General features: G+C 32.1%; 2 protein-coding genes across 3 annotated transcripts; one reads left to right on the top strand and one right to left on the bottom strand.

The window, feature by feature from the left end:
• Positions 1-208: 208 nt before the first annotated feature.
• Positions 209-18,510, bottom strand: LOC106055258 (NAD-dependent protein deacetylase sirtuin-1-like). Of its 2 annotated transcripts, none has more exons than XM_013211449.2 (10): positions 18,149-18,510; positions 16,365-16,423; positions 16,140-16,227; positions 11,999-12,243; positions 11,712-11,864; positions 11,421-11,568; positions 11,232-11,311; positions 3,355-3,541; positions 1,965-3,014; positions 209-1,465 (listed from the first exon to the last, which is right to left on the bottom strand). In XM_013211449.2, the coding sequence occupies exons 1-10, from the start codon at positions 18,333-18,335 to the stop codon at positions 1,092-1,094; spliced, it is 2,571 nt and encodes an 856-aa protein (XP_013066903.2). In that variant the 5' UTR covers positions 18,336-18,510; the 3' UTR covers positions 209-1,091. The 2 variants fall into 2 exon arrangements, with proteins under 2 accessions (XP_013066903.2, XP_013066910.2); XM_013211456.2 differs by having other exon boundaries at positions 2,529-3,014; positions 18,149-18,509.
• Positions 3,784-10,697, top strand: LOC106064543 (uncharacterized). Its single transcript, XM_056020104.1, has 15 exons — positions 3,784-4,458; positions 5,677-5,885; positions 6,057-6,266; positions 6,395-6,524; positions 6,612-6,875; positions 6,975-7,213; positions 7,306-7,430; positions 7,520-7,664; positions 7,748-7,875; positions 7,961-8,250; positions 8,348-8,556; positions 8,670-8,891; positions 9,000-9,077; positions 9,169-9,250; positions 9,344-10,697. The coding sequence occupies exons 2-15, from the start codon at positions 5,701-5,703 to the stop codon at positions 9,539-9,541; spliced, it is 2,505 nt and encodes an 834-aa protein (XP_055876079.1). The 5' UTR covers positions 3,784-4,458; positions 5,677-5,700; the 3' UTR covers positions 9,542-10,697.
• Positions 18,511-18,698: the final 188 nt, after the last annotated feature.

Raw genomic sequence — 18,698 nt, 5'->3', positions numbered from 1 at the left:
TGTTCTTAGAGCAATAAAAAAAAAAAAACTACACAGATATGGAAATATTACAAAGATTAATGTTAAAAAGTTTTCTAATAGACTTTTGCCCTAATCAGTGGGAAATCACATTTGAAAGTCTGAAAATGCTTTAATTTAAGCACAAAATTAGCCTCATAACTTCAAACATCAATAGAAACCTATTCTCCACAAGAAAACATAAAACATATTTGTTTCTACAATCTTTTATTTGTTATACATTGATTTGAATAGACATTGTATGTATACACAATAATGTATCAGTGACAGTCAAACTATTGTCATCAGTTTCTAGTACAATGTAAGAACTTTCCAAACAATCATGCTGCCATGACATTTATTAACAGTTGAATGAAAAATCATCTGGGGAATAAAAAAATCTGATGTTTAGATAAAACAACAGTTTTGTAACAGACTGTATACTGGCCACACAGAAGAGTGTCCAACAGCACCTTCATTCACAAGGAAAATCACAACTAATGAACTCAAAACTATTGAACAAGAACCACTGCAATACAGATTACACCACAATAGGAAGTGGTCACTGCACAGAAGTAGATGCTAAGTACAATCATTTAATGCTGCTAGAGTCGACAGTCACAGCCAGAGGATAAGGAGGAAATACAATTATAAAGTACAATAGATACAACAGAGCAAGAATTCAAACACAAAATATTAAACCAGACAACACAGCATAAATCCAACTAACAGATGATCAACATATATATATATTGTAAATATGGAGCACACTCAGAACAGTCACATTTCATGTCCACTACCAATTCATCCCAAAATAAAACTTTCTATATTTTCTGATACAATCTAATACCTTGATTAGTTTTAAGAAAAGGAAGATGATTCTCACAAGTAGGTACTGGTATACAACTTTCAGAATGATATGGTCATTATTTTCATTACCATACCAATGAGCAAATCCTATGTATGCTGTTCAAAAAGAAACGAGTAATATGACAAGCAAATCTTATGTATGTTGTTCTAAATGAACTTAGTAAGGATACATACTTATTAAAAGTTGAAAGTTCTGGGGTGGCCATCAAATGAATGCAATCCATTCAGAATGACTTAATGTCATCTGTAGAAGAGACTTGGCACGCAGATAAGGCATCAGCTGCCACATCAACTGGAATGTCTGGCATAGAGAGGCACTCATTATTCTGAGATTCATTCAGAGTGGAGAGCTCATCAGCTCCAGGAGAATCAACTTCTGAAGTGGCAAGGCCAGAAGAATCTGCTCCTCCAGCAGCTTCAACAGATATTTCATGGGACTGGTCAGCCTCTGCCTCACTGGAAGCACTACTCTCTTCATTGGCATCTTCATCCTCCTCCTCATCATCATCATCACTGGAATCGGAACTTTCAGAATCTGTGTATACTTCAGCCCCTTTAAAGACATAGCTACTTGGTGGGAGATAAAGTACTTGGTGCTCTGAAAAATGAATGGCACACAAGATTCATTACAATTTTGAGTCACGTTTAAAGTATTTATTTTTGTAGAAGTCTAAAATTTAAGAAAATTTTTTTTATAAAATAATTATTACAATAAGAATTTTAAACAAGTCTAGTTCTAAGATACAAATATAAACATTAAGAGTCCATGACAAAAGTTTTAGCTTTGTCAAAAAGCCTGGTATTAGAATAAGGAAAAAAAACAACAATGTGCTTGATTTGGCATGTGTGCATACATTTAAACACAGAGAAAATCAAATGCATATTATTTCTATTTTCATAATTTGTCAGCATTAACAAAAACTCAACTAATAAAATAGATCATTTATGCCTTATTGAAAATATTTTGGTCGAATTAAGTTTGTCCCTTTAAGAAACATCAAAACATGAATGCCTTGCATATGGCACCTTAGCTATCAACCATATTGTGTCGACATAATTTATACATTTCTTAAAATCTTAGATTTAGGTTGTCTTACCAGCCATTCTGTGTGCCAAACTGACCCTGTTTTTACTACACCACATTTTTCTGATGTCCTCCAGTGATCCATCTTGTGATATAGAATCACTTCTCACTAGATCAACCTCATTTCCATTCACTTCTTCACAGTGAGATTCTAGCCGAGGTCTCTTCACTTCAGCACAATGTTCCCCCTGGGAATCAGCCTCAGCAAATTCACTAACATCATGGGCTCTTTTTTCTGCTTTCTTTGGCTGCTGAGAGCCAAGCTGATCAAGCAATAGAGCAGCTCTGTGCTGCTCAGGATCAAAAGTAGTATGCACGAAAGTGCCCAACTGCTGCTCCTGGCTGTGGTGATTGTGGTAAGAATGAGAATTGGTTTGCCGGTGGTGTGAGTGAGACTTTTTGTTGGGCACATACATAACATCCTTTTTATGACATGCACTGACCAGTGTTTCAATCTCCTGGGATGAGCAAGAGCTGTTTGTAGGGTGGTCGGAGTGAGGGGAGCATGAATGATCTGCAGGTGATACACAGTCAGTCAGGGCTAGAGTGTTACGAGATGATGAGAAAGTCCACTTGCCTGAATGTTTGTAGTGGTGGGCCTTGTGACTTTTGCAGCAGGCTGAGTCAGATTGAGATGTCACAACTTCGTTGGTGCCTGCAACATCTTCCTCTACTGAAGGGGATGATGCTTTCTGAGATGTAGCTGCAGAGCTAACAATGCATTCTGATGTGCTAATTTCTACTTCATCCTCTGCATTGGTCAATGAATTGATGTAAGCTGCTCTATTGGTGACAGAAGGAGAAAGAGCCTCATGAGATTTACAGCACACAGAAGCATGGGATTCTATTGATTCTGGACTTATTGGTGGAGTTGGAAGACTAGACATAGTCACTTCATCTAGTGGTGGTCCTGGTGTAGCTAGGTGGTCCCAACCTGGACCAAGCCTACGACAAAGTTCAGCCATAATTCCATCACAATTACCAAGAAGTTCTACATCAAAGTTGAAGTGGTGAAGTCTTTCCCTGTTTATTAAAATCTGTGGCACATGAGCTGGTAAAGAGTCTGAAAATACATAAGAAAGAATTTAAAGAAAATGGCTATTGACTTTTTTCAGTGATTTAATACTTTACAAATAAAATTATAGTGGTCGAGAGGTGGAGTACTTGGCCACTTATTAAAAAATCTGATTTTATAAAAATTAAAAGATCTAAGAAGACCTTTATGTCTCAAAGAGAAATTCGACTTCTGTTTCCTTAATACATATCCAAAGAAAATTAGCAATAACAATAGACAAATTAAATTAATTAATTTTTTTTTTATAACTAACATACAAACGTAACATCAAAGTACAATAGAGTTTTATATATGAGAACCTTTGTCTACAAGACAAACTTATACTTACTAGGAATAAGGGCGACAGGGCGAACTTTAAGAGATGAACCAATAACAATAAGAAGGTCACATTCATCTTTATCCGCTGCCATTTGGTTGTGAAAATGCTCTGGAAGACTTTCTCCAAAGAAGACAATATCTGGTTTCATTACAGCATTATGTACTGCTGGGGAGCATCTTGGACAATGAGGGATCACCTATGAAAAAAAAAAAAAAAAAGGTTTTATGAAAGACAGTAGAAATCTTGTTCTGTTAAGCTGGATACAATGGCTCAGATGGCTGCCTGGTCATGCGGTTTGAGCGCTGGACTGTCGTTCAGATTTATCGATGGTCTATGGTTCAAACCCTGCCTGCTCCCATCCCCCATCTAACTGCAGGAGGTTTAGACTAGGAAGTAATTATCTTCAACTCTGATTGAACATCCGAAACATGTAAGGCGGAAAACAGATTCTCTATTGAAAATGCATTTTTCGAGTTCAATATTCATTATCTCTGAATATAGACCATCTGTGGTATATTTGCTTTTACTGATGGATAGATCTATGTTTCTGGAAGCTTCATTAGCAAAATTTTTGTGAAATTCGTTTTTATATTGAATTTGTGCGTTTGTGAATATCATGAAGTATTGCCAAAAAGACAGACAACATTTACTTTTGGATTTATGTGATCCCATTTCAAAAGGTAAGAAACATATTTTAGAAATATAACTCATGTATAAAATACATACTTAGTATTTAAAAATGATTGTTGCACACCATAAAGAAAAAAAAAAGTAAATAAAATGCTTCTTTTGTCTTAAATTTGAAAAAAAATAGCCTCGATGCAATTTTTGAATTTGTGATGTCGCCAAACAATGTGTACATTTTTTTTTAAATATTATTTATATTTTGCAGATTTTCGCTGTAAAACACTTATTTTTGTATTTCCATCATAATAATTTATTATTATTTTTTTATTTTTGGTTATTTAAAAAAAAAATATTTATAAAATCTCGTTTTTTTTTAAACCAATGAGAATGGAGGTCGCCGGAACTAACTTCATGACCTCCCTTTCAATGTGCTTTTTTTAAAAATCATTCGCTCAGAATAATTCGAAGCGATAGCATCTAGCAAAGGTAATTATAGACAGAATCTATTACAGATAATTCAGTTCATAATATCAACTGCTTAGTTAATTATTCTGCTTTAATAATAGGATGTCGTAATCTTCAATAATTAACTTCAAGGACGGGAACACGGGTATCTATCTTAAGCCAGGCGCGCGCGGTGAAAAAAAAACAAAACACGCGTTTTGACTTAGTGTAAATCTGTATTTGATAGTATTATTATATTATTATGATTTCTAGATTTTATAACTAGATTAGTATTTAGATTTAGAAAATATAGATCTAGAATATAAATAGGCTTATGTCTTAGCGCAATTTTTTTTAATCATTTAAAATTTCTAGCGAAACGTATAGATCTAATCTAGACTTAGACCTACATTAGTCATTAGCTTTTAAGACGTACGGATCGGACCACATGTTATTTTATATAGATCTATATTATAATATATATATATAGTATAGATCTAGATCTAAATTCTCTTCTAGATAGATTAGATCTAAAACTAGTTAATTTATTAATCTAGCAAAACGTGAGGCATATTAGTATAAATCTAGATTGTAACACTGACTATTAAACATTGTCACTGACGTCAGCGATCGATAAAATCACGCACCGTACTGTATCTCTGTTATTTTCTAGATCATCTAGAATGTTCTGAATATACCAGATACGGAAATTTTGAAAAATAATTTTAATCAAGATCCTAGATCTAGTGATTGTTAGTTTAGTGTTTACATGACTTTATATCTAGATTTAAGATCTAGACTACAGATTTAGTCCTAGATGATGGCTAGATCTAGATTCAGCCTGAGAAATAGAAACATTACCGTAATTAGATCTAGACCTGCAGACACAATTTAAATCACATTAAATTCCGTAGATCTAAATAAAATAAATAATATTTATGGACTTCGAAAAAAAAAACGTTTAGAATATTAAAATCAAAATACTATAGATCTATAACATGGTATTAATAATTAATATATAAATTAGATCTGGATCTTTGTGATATATTTTGACAATTGATATTATTTTAAAATTCAATATTAAAATAATTTAATAATTAAATCTAGATCTATACTAGATTTAGTCTAGATTCTAGGTCTAAGTCTAGATCAATCTAAATAATTCTAGATCCAAAGTTGTAATCCCTTTAGCCTAACTCTAGATCTTTTTTTTTTTTTTCACTTTTACGAAATGTCTCACTTTTTTTTGTTACATAAAAGCAATCTAATTTGAGTAGAAATAAAATGTCTGATGTTCAAAATCGTCGTCACAAATTAAAGACTGAAAATCCAGAAAAGTATGCGGAATTGCTGGCAAAAGAAAGAGCAGCATCACTAAAGTACCTGCACACAAAAAAAAAACAATGGGAAGAAGGTAACCATAGCCAGGCTGAAATAGAAGAATACAACGCTAAGAAAGAAAAAAAAAGGTTTGTAATGATTTTTAAAAGCTTTTGAATTTAGGTATATACCATATAAAAAGATAATAAACTTAGAGATGCTAGAAATATCTGGGTTCAAACTAGTTTTAAGAAATCTAATTGTATAATAATATTATATATATATAAATTCTATTTTTTACTTCTGAATTGTATTTATAGACAATATATCAGAGACTATTATTGGAAAATTAAGACACAGAAGTCTCGCCAAACACGGAACAGTGCAGGTGCCACTCCCACCACTCCAAAATCCGATCATGAAAATAAGAGACCTAAGGATATGTCACCTAATGAGTTAAGGAAGCATCGATCAAGCCAGAGAAAAGCCCAGAGAGCAGCTTTGAGCCATCAAAAAAAAACTGCTATAAGGTAAGCAATGACTTTTTTTTTTTTAATTAGTTTTTTTTGAGAAACCTTCATGTTTTTTTTTTGTTTTTTGTTAAAGAAAATTAATTTTTAGTACAAACCATTTTTTTTTTCTTTCTTTGCATCATCAGACTTAAAGAAAGAGAAAGGAAAAGAAAACTGCGTGAAGCAGCTAAGCTGGCTAGAATTAGTAACAGTCCTGCTGGACTATCTGATAGAGTTGGACATCTTAAACAATCAGCTTACAACCTGAATCATGAAGTAATTTTTCGCAGTATTTTTCTTCTTTAGTATCTTCATGGTAACAATGTTCTAAATAATTCTAATTATGCTTTAATTTGTTTTTAGTTCAAAGCAAAGACCAAGAAACTTGCTATGTCTCCTATGGAATATGCCCAGACTGCCCTAAATTTACTCAACCCTAGAACTCCAGAGAAAAAACAAGCTATTAGGGAACTGCAAAGAAAACACCCCTGCCGATCTCTTTTCAATACTCAGGAGTCAGATGATCTGGACATAGAAGAGGAACTTGGTATTCAGCTGCGAGATTCACTTTTGGAAGTACCTGAAGCAGAAGAAGAAATTTCTAAGCCTGCTCACAATATGGTGCAGGTTAGAAAAGAATGAAATTTCACCTTTATTTTTAATTTAATAAAATATTTGTTCAAGCTCAATTACAATTACTAATTATCATAGTATTCGTACATACAGCTTTTCTACATTCGTGATGATGTATCCCGGATGCTGCCACATGCACGTTACTCGACAAAGCATGGGGCTGCGAGAGTGATGGTGCAAACTATCAAATCGGCTCATCAACTGTACAAGAAGGAACACCCATCTTTGCCTGTGAGCCTGACCCTTTTTCAAACTCTGCGACCAAAAAATGTGAGGCTTTTGGGGTCTGTGCCAATAGACAGTTGCCTTTGTGTGTACTGCACAAATGTTCGGTAAGAATATTTCGCAATGCAATTTTAACTCAGAAATTTTTCATTCTTGTCTTTAATTTAAAACTTCTAATGTGCCTCTGCATTTTTCCCAGTTTGATGATAAATGCCTTAAATAGGCATTTAGGCTCATCAGGTCAATTACCTAAAGAAACTGAGATGCTCAGGTTTATGACCTGCCTTACAGAGAAGGATTGGCCTGATATTAAATGTATCGATGGTATGTTGGTTTCAATGCTATCATATACTAGTATAGATTAAATCCTAACATTTCCTTTTTTCTTCACATTGTCTTTAATTTTTTTGAAGGAGCTTGTGTTGAGTGTGCCGACAAAATGAGACCATTCAAGATCTTCTGTAGGGACATAATTAAAACACAAGGTGTCCGGTGGAAGAGATGGGCCAAATCAGAAGCTGGAAAACTGGAGCCCATGGAAAAGGAAGGGTCCATAAGGTCTGTACGGTTGAAACTTTGTTTTGTACTAAGATTATTTTAATACATTTTGTTTTTATTTATTTTCTTATTTATTTCACCAGGGACTTGCTTACAGATCTTCAAAAAGCACTGGAGGAGCCTACAAAAGGCACAAGCTTTCTGCAGCATCTATTCACAGCATTTTGGCAGTATAGACAGTTTAAGATTTGTAGAAGCAACCCTGAAGAAAGTAAGTCTCAAATAAGTAGTCCTTATACAAATTTAGTTTTTCATTTTCAAAATATATGAGCATTTTTTTTTTATTTCAATTTCAGATGAGGTAGTAATGGTTCAAGATTTTGGAGAAAATCGAAAAGCAGCCTATGCGTCCGAAATCAAGAGTGCACATTTTGGGAAAACCCAAATAACAGTGCACCCGGTGGTATGTTTTTACCGTTGTGGTGATCAAGTGGTCAGACACAGCATCATTTTTTTAAGTGATGACATCTGCCATGATCATCATGCGGTAAAAACATTCACCATGAGGACATTAGAGCTGCTTAGAGATAAAACCACATTCTCCAAAATCACCATATGGAGTGATGGGGCAGCCAGCCAGTACAAGGTAAATTATAATAGAAAGCGGTCTAAACTAAATAGTTCATTTAGAAGTTATTATATCATCACAACTACTATATCTTGACACTTTTTCTTTCCATCAGGGTAAGGGCACATTCTGTGACCTTAGCAATATGCTAGGTCTTGATGTGCAGAGGTGCTATTACGGCTCCGAACATGGCAAGGGTGAGGCGGATGGTGAGACGGGGGTCTTGAGTCAAGCAATAAAAAGAGCTGTCCATGAAGGCATCTCTTTCAGAGATGCAAAGGACATGGTTGACCACCTGTCTAAACTGAACTCAAACTCTCACAGGTAAAGACTATGTATTTTTCTTGATTTCCAGCTCTGCATGTGTACTTAAAACTATTTCATATAAAGTCTTTATAAGAAAGTATGATTCATTAAATTTTTGTTTTTCTCTCAAGGCAATATGTTCTGGTGAGTAACATCGAGAGAGACAGTAATGATGATGACTCACTTGCCATCCCAGGTAGCCGTAAACTGCACCAGTACCAACGACTGGCTGCTTATGTCCTAAGAGCCCGCCGGCTGTGTTGTTTTTGTTGTGCCTGCAGGCAGAACAAATTCAACTTGTGCATAAATGCTGACATTGTTGGGGAATATGAAATTCACAAGTTGAAACCAAAGTATGATATACATTTTTTGTTAGTTTTTCAAATTCCAATTTAGTTTTGAAATAAATGTGTCCAATTAATTATACTATTCTTTTGATTCATGTCTTGTATTTTTTTTAGCGTGAATGTCATTCTCAACAATGGCTTTTTAGAGGATCCAGATGTACAGAGGAAAAGTTCAGTTCCTGAGCCTGAAAGGTACATAACATAGAAGTGTAGAACTAAAGTTTTTAGTTAAAGTTGGTATATAAGCAAATAAATAATTTAATCTTCTTTTTTTTTTGTTCAGTTCTGTGCATCAGCTAAAAGTGGGAGACTACGTCAAACTGCACTGCAGCATAAATAAAGTCAAGAAAATTTTTTATGCTGTTGTAAGTTCTTCAATTTGTTAGTATTATATAAATCATATTTACCTTGTTGGCTTGTCAAACAAAAATAAATTTTTAGTTTTTCTTCCTGACCAGGTGATTGTTGCTCCCGCTGAACAAAATGCTGATTTCAGTGTCAGGTTCTTAGAAAAAAGTGGGACATCATATGTATTTGGCGGCCAGATGGATGTTGGGCTAATTGCACCTGGCCCCCCTGATTTCTATACATGGGAATTCATTCCGCCAGATAAGTACCGATTAGATAACCGGGGACATCATTTTTTTGGGATATAGTTAATTTTTTTCCTCTGAAGGATAAACACTAAAATTGGGGTGGGGGGCGGAAATCAATTTTTAAAATTTGATATTTGTTCTAGAGTTTTTTGGTAAAAGTAAAAAAAAACTATTAGAATCAATTCATTTGGTAACTATTTGTCAAGTTTTAGGGATGTGCTAAGTAGGTTTTTCATGAAAATTTAAAACTCCTTTGAATAGTACTGTATGATTTTTCTTTTTTAATTTCATGTATTAGGGTTAGGCAATTTGTGATTCTGTTGTGAATACTGGTCCTATGATTTGCATCTGAACATCTGGGTCTTTAAAAAAGTGATCAGCTGTGTAAGTTTCATAAACCAAAATAAAAATTTAAAAGGTAAGTTTTCTTTTATTTTGTACTATTTATGTATATATCTTTATACTTGTTTAAAAAATGGGTAAGGATTCTCGGCAGGTAATCATTAGACATTTTATAATTTTTTTATAAAATTAAAAAAAATATATATTTTTAATTCATGTATTTGTATGCTTCACTTATTGACACATTTTTCTTTTTTAATGTTTTTTTAAATTTGTGAAATACATGGATTTTCTGGGATAACTTTGGTGAGTGATGGAATTTTCCTTCTGAGAGGTAAATATATTTAATTTGGTAAAACATATTTTTTTTATATTAAATACTTAAGTCTGCTGCTAATAATTTTATTTGTTTTGAATTCCTCTATTCCTGGGCATTAAAATCGATGTATAATATGTCATAACTGTAACTGATTTTGGTAAATAAGCTTCTATTGGTGATTTATGAGGGAGAATTGTAAACTTTTTTTGGCGTTGGATGGGGTCTTGGGTTCTTAATTATTAGGCAGTATCCATTAAATAATCAATAATTTTATATATTTTTCAAATCTTCTATCAAAATACATTACTTTGTGACACATTTTTCTATTGCTATTAATGTAAATTTGTGAAATTCATGGACTTCTGAATACATCTTCTGTGAGTGATGGGTTTTTCATAATTAAGGGTAAGTGTACTTGACCTACTTTTTTAATGTAAAATACTTGTCTGCTGCTAATAATTTTATTTTTTTTGAATTCCTCTATTCTTGGGCATTAAAATTGATATATAATAGGCCAAATATGTGGCTGTTTTTTTTTTTTAAGCAGAAAGATAAGTTATAATTTGCGCCTTTTTTTAAGGAAAGGGGGGTGGGACCGGGAAAGCTCAATAATAGGCAAAAATGTAGGAAACAACTAGTTTTTTTTTTTTTTTTAAATCTTCTATAGACATACTTTACTTTGTGATACATTTTTCTTTTAATAATATTGTGAATTTGTGAAATTCATGGATTTCTGGATATATCTTCTGTGAGTGAAGGATTTTTCAAATTAGGGGTAAGTGTATTTGACCTAATTTTTTTATGTTAAATAATTGTCTCATGCTTCTGATTTTATTTTTTTTGAATTCCTCTATTCTTGGGCATCAAAAATGATATATAATATGTCCATAAATGCCAATTTGAAATTGGTCAAAAAATAAGTCCCAAAAGTAGAATGTTGAGACCTCAATCTGTTTTCCGCCGTAAAGCATTTTACAAAACAAACATTTTTGTTTTACAAACAAATATTTGTTCAATTAGGGAAAAAAAAATGATGTCTACAAAACTGATTCCTATAGTTAAAAAGAACTATGTAGTGGTACTGCTTACTTGGTTGAATATATCTTCTTGAATTGCATCAGAATCCACCTTATATCCACAAACTGTGCAAGAAGCTGTGGCAAATGAACCTGCAGAATAAATATAACAAAATTCCACATTATAATTCTATTATTTTGTTTTGTATTGAAATTTTTGTAAAAAGTAGATGGTACAAAGTTTGATCTTGGCATTCATTACCATGGCACTGTATCACATTCTGTATCCCAGCCACTTGTTCTAGTGTGTCTATGTTTTGCGTATAGTTTCTCAACAGTTTACCTTTCTCTTCTAGCAATTTAATGAAATAGTGACAAAGGGAAGGACGAAATTGACCTGGGTAAATTTCCTGAATAAACAGAAAACAAAGTATTTATGTATACAAATTTAAAATATCTAAAAGGTATTTTAGAAATATATTTTTTTTTCTGGTTTACAAAAAAAAAAAAAAAAAAAAGTAATAAAATTTGACACTAAATATTCAATAGTTACTTTAGCAAATTTGAAGAATGGCCTTGGATCTGATCGGAAAAAGTGTATATCAAACATTGCCTGTGGATCTGGAAGATTGGGAAAATCCTTAGCCAGTCTTGCATATATACCATCACGAGATCGAAAATCTGGTATACCACATGATACAGAAACCTAAAGTAAGAAATTTTATTTGGAAATGTCAGATATTGAAAGCAAGGGACATGGGTAACAAATAATAAACATAATCATTACGAGAGAATAAAATCTTCACTGTGAATGAAGCAACAAAGGAAAAGACAACTTACCCCTGCACCAGTCAAAACCATTATCTTTTTTGAGTTTCTGAGCAGCCTAAGCACATCATCTAATGTGTTAATGTCTGTCAGTTTCTTGCGCTTTGGTGGCTCCGAAACAATACTAATGATGATCTTCCACAACATTATTGGATCAAGACCCTCAGGAATCACGGTACCAGATGGTACAAGGTCTTCCAATATTTTGTGAGGGCTCTGTCCTTTTCTCATCTGTTCCTGAACCCAGGCTATGGGACCTAATTAAAAGGATATTTAATTTTTTTTATTTTATTGCTAATGAGTATTTTAAATAATGATATATTTTGGATAAAAAAAGTTTTACAAGTTTGTTTATTGACTCAATGATTAAAAGCTTTATAAAATCCTCCCACCCCTCCAAATAATAATATAGTAGACCCTGTGCATCCTCTTGGTAGCAGGTGGCATGCATTATACAGCACATCAACTTCTTGCTTGTAAGATGACCTGTGATTGGGGCTATTGGAGAGTACATGTATTGTTCATGTCCACATAGGAATGAAGTAAGTAGAAGTTTCCCTTTCAGACTTTGCGATCTATAGGGCAGATGATATAAAGGTTATCTTTTTCCATGGCACATATCTAACAAAGGTGGTCAACACAACAACCAACTGTATTTACTTTTCCCACAACTAATGTCAGTTGCCCATTAGAGCTGGGTGAACTTAAAGGTGCCCTAAAGATCCTGAAAATAAAAAGAACCCAGGACCCTTGGTTCTGAAGCCAAGCGCTTTACAACTCAGCCACAACGCCTAACAATCAAGTAAAATTGCAAGATCACAGCTTATATATTAATCTATTAAAGAAAATAATAGGATAAGGCGGAAAACAGATTGAGTTCTCAACATTCTACTTTAAGGACCATTTTTTTGACCAATTTCAAAATTACTTTTATTGACATATTATATATCAAATTTATTGCCCAAGAATAGAGGAATTCAAAAAAAATAAAATCAGAAGCAACAGACAATTATTTAACTTGAAAAAATGAGGTCAAACACACTTACCCCTAATAATGAAAAATTCATCACTCACAGAAGATATGTCCCATAATCCATGAATTTCACAAATTCACAATATTATTTATAGAAAAATATATCCCAAAGTAAAGTATATTTATAGAAAATTTGAAAAAAATATAAAAACAAGTTTTTTAAGTCATTTATGCAAATTAATTGAGCCACCCCAGACCCCACCCCCTCCGTAAAAAAAATTAGGTTGCAAATTATACTTTATCATTATCCTAAATAACAAAAACATAATCAGTTTAGACATATTATGTATCAATTTTAATGCCCAAGAAGAGAGGAATCCAAAAAAAGTAAATTCATTATCATCAGACAAGTATTTAACATAAAAAATGAGGTCAAACACACTTACCCCTAATAATGAAAAATCCATAATTCACAGAAGATATGTCCAATAATCCATGAATTTCACAAATTCACAATTTGATTATTATTTGCTTAAAACTATGTCACAAAGTAAAGTATATTTATATAACATTTGAAAAAAAAAACAACAACCTTAAAAAGTATTTATAATTAATAAATAAGCCCCCTCTTCGGCCCACGCTACCAATAAAAAGTCTTTTTTTTTTTCTCTTATCTTCATGTTTTAACATGATACTATTTATATCAATTTTAGATAAAGGTTATAGATATGTATAATTTTAGACTAGAAAAGATCTAATATTAAATGAAATATTATCAAGATTTAGATCTATTCTAGTTCTTGATCACTTTTTAGATCTAGGTCTAGAGTACTCTACTTAGAGTTAGACCTAATAAAGCTTAACTTGCATGGTGCATGATCTATATCTATTGACTATTCTGTTTACTATCTCAAATAATCTCAATCTTTGTATCTGTAGTAACTGTTGCTGAGAAAAGAAATAAAAACAACTTTTATAATTTGGTTAATATGTGTTTGTTGTTATTTTTAACTATGTCACTATGTCTATTGAATCTCTTCTACTCTTGTTTATAATTGACTAGATCTAGATTTTTTCCACTTTAACTTTAAGTAATTTAAGATGTAGATCTAGAGATCAGATCTAATTTAACCCTACTGAGTTTATAAGATCCTATGAATTAGATTTAGATATATAAAATCTTAGTCTTAGATCTAATCTACATTTAGATTCCTAGATCCACACGTGTACATCGCTAATTGACTATCTACTAGTAGTACTAGTTACTAGATCTAGAAATGACTAGATAGTAGATTTAGATCTCAGATTTTTTTCCATGTTAAAATCTAGTCCTAAGTCTTACTATGAATTATATTTAGACGTAGATATAAGGCTATATAAATTATATAGATCTAAGACCTAGAGTCTACATTTAGACTTAGACTAGATCACTACGGTCTTGATTCTTGATCCACGTGTGTACATCGCTACTTGACTATCTACTAGAAATGACTATATTATATAAATATAGATCTAAATCATCTAGTTCTAGATCTAATCTATCCTGATAAGAGAATTTAGATCTAGATCAGTAAATATTTAAATAATTTCACGCTTATTAACTCTAATGACTAGATCTAGACTAATCTAATCGCAGAGTCTAAGTCCAGTGACCTAGATCTAGTCCTAGACCTAGAGATCGATCTATGTCTAACTAATCTAAAAGCATTTCGCTAGATTGATTTTAAAATATGGTTAAGATCTAGTCTTTATAGATCTAGATCTAGATCTGTAGAAACTATTATAGATCTAGAGATAGATTAATTTAGATCTAAAATCTAAGTTCAAAATGTGCCCCCCCCCCCTCGCGCTGAAACATCGCATTGCCGGGCCGATTTTATGACGCATGCAATGCACCAATATTAAAGTAAAATAATTGCCGTAGTAGTCGATATTGATTTAAAAATTATAGGTTTTTAGCTTTTACAGACTAAGATCTCAATTCAGAGGTGCCCCTTCAGGTTGACTAAGTCAAAACGTGTGTTTGTTTGTTTTTATCGCGCGCGCCTGGCTAAAGATAGATACCCGTGTTCCCGTCCTTGAAGTTAATTATTGAAGAAAACGACATCCTATTATTAAAGCAGAATAATTAACTAAGCAGTTGATATTATGAACTGAATTATCTGTAATAGATTCTGTCTATAATTACCTTTGCTAGAATTATCGCTTCGAATATTTCTGAGCGAATGACAAAAAAAAATAGCACTTTGAACGGGAGGTCATGAAGTCAATTCCGGCGACCTCCATTCTGATTGGTGTTAAAAAAAACTAGATTTTATAAATATTTTTTTATTTTAAATAACCAAAAAATAAAAAAAATAAATAATTATGATGATAGAAATACAAAAATAAGTGTTTTGAAACGAAAATCGGCAAAATGTGATTTATATTAAAAAAAAAATGTACACATTGTTTGGCGACATCACAACTTCAAAAATTGCATCGAGGCTATTTTTTTTCAAATTTAAGACAAAAGAAGCATTTTATTTACTTTTTTTTTCTTTATGGTGTATAACAATCATTTTTAAATACTAAGTATGTATTTTATACATGAGTTATATTTCTAAAATATGTTTCTTACCTTTTGAAATGGGATCACATAAATCCAGAAGTAAATGTTGTCTGTCTTTTTGGCAATACTTCATGATATTCACAAATGCACAAATTCCATATAAAAACGAATTTCAAAAAAATTTTGCTAATGAAGCTTCCAGAAACATAGATCTATCCATCAGTAAAAGCAAATATACCACAGATGGTCTATATTCAGAGATAATGAATATTGAACTCGAAAAATGCATTTTCAATAGAGAATCTGTTTTCCGCCATAATACATGTAGTTCCAGCTGAAAAACATTCTATAATGAATGCAAAAATTATAAACAGTATATTACTTATTAAATACATAATGTGAAAAAGTTTCTTTTATTTCACAGAAATTCATTTTTCACTACAAAATATTTCCTGCAAAAAACAAGGCATCACTGTGCTTTTCTCAAAGGTGACTTCGGTGGAAACCAATATCCCAGTTAAAGATTTTTTTATTTTACTTCCTCCACACATAATTTCTTTTATTTTTTAAGCCCAACTCAACATTAGTAAAATGTTTCTGAATTAGTTGCAAACACTTTGTATTCCTACCTTGTACTGGTTGCCATGACTCCTGACTCAAGTCTGAGAAATCACTGATTTCACTGGTATTGTCATTATCTGCCTCATTACTGATACACTGAGGTTGAAAAAATTTGAAAGTGAGTTACATACCCAATGTTTGTTTTTTTGTTAGTGTGATTGCCATTACAATGTAACATCATAATAACAAACAAAACCCCTGAGAAATTGTTTTAATTAAGATGTTAGTAATACCTGGTTTTTAACAGCAAGTGCACTGGCTGAACCTGGGCCTTCATCATGTCCATCGCTTGCTAATGTAAAAATATATTTTTATTATGAGTTATTGATTTGTGAAACAGTAAATGCTTTAAATTCATTTCATTGTGAAAAATAAATTTGCTGTCATTGGAATTTTTACCTTAAGATCTAACTTGCAAAATTAAGGTACAAGTTTTATTGAAGTTAAAATATTTAGTCACTAAACATGTCTCTAGAAAAACTGCCATATATATCAAAATAAATGTGCATTGATAAAAATGCTGTAAGGATATTAATGTTGAGACAAAAAAAAAAAAGGGGGGGGGGAATATTCAATTAAGTAACTTTTACTCTAGAAGTCGAGATATATATTCAAATAATAATATTAACTTCCTCAAAATAAAGTCATCAAAAAAATAAAAATAAACTTTATCATTGGAAAGCATTTCTCAAGCTCTATCTAGCTAAGTAGGTAGTAAACATTGAGTTGATAACATAGTAATTAGTATTTCTGTCATATCTATCAAAATAAAGACACATTGATAACAATACAGTTAGGATACTGATGCAGGAGACAAAAGGGGGATGCTTGAAAAGGTAGCTAGGTTTAGATCAGTAGATCTATATCAAAATTATAATTATTATCATTATGAATATGATGATTATCAGTTTCCCTCTATTTAAGCTTTTAAAGTTCAAATATGATATATAATATGTATTATATGGGGTAGCTAGGCGAAAAAACCCAGAAGTGCAGAAGTAAAAAACGACAGATAATTTAGAGATCATGTTGTTTTTTTAACACAGGCTGCACTTAGAAATTTATTACACTTTTGAATGAAATGTGAGAAGTTTTAAAGTTGTGTTATCAATTACTATAGACAATGGCCTAATTAGGATTTTTGTAAGTTAAATATCTTTTTAAAATTTATTATTAAAAATACCCCTTTTAAAGCCTTTTTTGTTTTAAGCAACACAGGGTCCAGGAAAATAATCGAACATTAATAAAAGTTCAAAATACAGCGTTTATACGGTTAGCATTGTTAGCTATGGGATTTACAGTTTTTGATAACGAAATTTCGTAAAAGACGTAAAATTACTTAAGGCCAAATACTTTTTGTGTATTAAACATATGCGCACAAATTTTAAAGCGCATTTGAAAAAAAATTGTTTCAGACGATTTTGATCACACTTTTTAAACATTTTGTTATTTTCTTCCATCACAATGCTGCCATTTCGTCCACACCTCTCTGACCTTTCTTGAATCTCAAGACCCCATTTGTTTATTTGCTTCAATATTTACATTCTAAACAAGTAAATTTTATAAAAATATAAATGAAATCAGGCAATCAGCTTTGTGAGCTAGAAATTTACTACTAATACTATATCTACTATTAAATTTCTTATTTAATAAATAGATCTATTGCCTATGAAACTCAATTCCAACTTTTAAACTTTTGAACTAAGTAGGGGTGTGTCTCGTCCGGCTGAGCCAGCGACAAGCTCTTCTCTCACTTGTTCCATGTCAACAAATTGAACAATGTTATTCAAGTTATTGTTAGGTCAAAACGCCACAAAAAAACACAACTTTCTAGCTAATCTAGAATCTAACTGTTAAACATACTGATACAGTCATAATTTATACATCATTGGAAATTTAAAGTATTTTTTTTAATTTTAGCTCCCTAGCGCCTAGATTATATCAGTAATCAGTAATTAATATATCATAATATGGGGTTAAATAGATCTCGATTATTCTTAGTCTTTTGATAAAATACCTCTTGAGCTTTGTGATGTTTCATTTACTTGGGTTGTAGACGTGCAGGATTCGGCGGTAGCTGATCTAGAGCTAGCCTTAGCAGCTTCTTCCGAGGAGTCTGAAGAAATCATCGTTTCAGACATTTGTGGTGGAAGTGGATGCGCCAAAGATGAAGTGATATCTGTGGCGTTAGAAGTTGCTTGCATGTTTGTAAATCCAGAAATGAAATGACTTATTGTTTCTCCTGTATTTAAGAAGCACGGAGCAAGAAAAGAAATTAAAAGTTTATGGAAAAAAACAAAACAAAAACAATTTGAAATTAGTCAAAAGCTATACACCAGTAAGATAAGAAAACGCTGAATCTACTACGCATGCCCGGATGTTATCTATGGAGGGGGGCTTTTTAGTACTGTGCTGCATATTTTATTTTTATTCTTTTATTATTTTGTTTCTTGTGTCGTTTCAAAATATTTTTATACGAATATTTTAATAGTTTTGAATTCAACTATTTTATATATCTTCGTATATGATTTATTTTCTAAATTCTAATTTATCATAGAGCTTAGTGT

This window comes from Biomphalaria glabrata, chromosome 2 (genome assembly GCF_947242115.1).
Source record: "Biomphalaria glabrata chromosome 2, xgBioGlab47.1, whole genome shotgun sequence".
Lineage (NCBI taxonomy): Eukaryota > Metazoa > Mollusca > Gastropoda > Planorbidae > Biomphalaria > Biomphalaria glabrata.
Note: the sequence above shows the minus strand (reverse complement) of the source record. Positions and strands in the feature narration are given on the sequence as shown.

Coding starts and splice junctions, on each gene's coding strand:
- LOC106064543 (XM_056020104.1), top strand. CDS start 5,701: ATGTCTGATGTTCAAAATCGTCGTCACAAATTAAAGACTGAAAATCCA. Junction 8,251..8,347: donor GGGCAGCCAGCCAGTACAAG/GTAAATTATAAT, acceptor TCTTTCCATCAG/GGTAAGGGCACATTCTGTGA. Junction 9,251..9,343: donor AGAAAATTTTTTATGCTGTT/GTAAGTTCTTCA, acceptor CTTCCTGACCAG/GTGATTGTTGCTCCCGCTGA.
- LOC106055258 (XM_013211449.2), bottom strand. CDS start 18,335: ATGCAAGCAACTTCTAACGCCACAGATATCACTTCATCTTTGGCGCAT. Junction 12,244..16,139: donor GTCATGGCAACCAGTACAAG/GTAGGAATACAA, acceptor CCTTTTAATTAG/GTCCCATAGCCTGGGTTCAG. Junction 3,015..3,354: donor CCCTGTCGCCCTTATTCCTA/GTAAGTATAAGT, acceptor ATGTATTTTCAG/ACTCTTTACCAGCTCATGTG.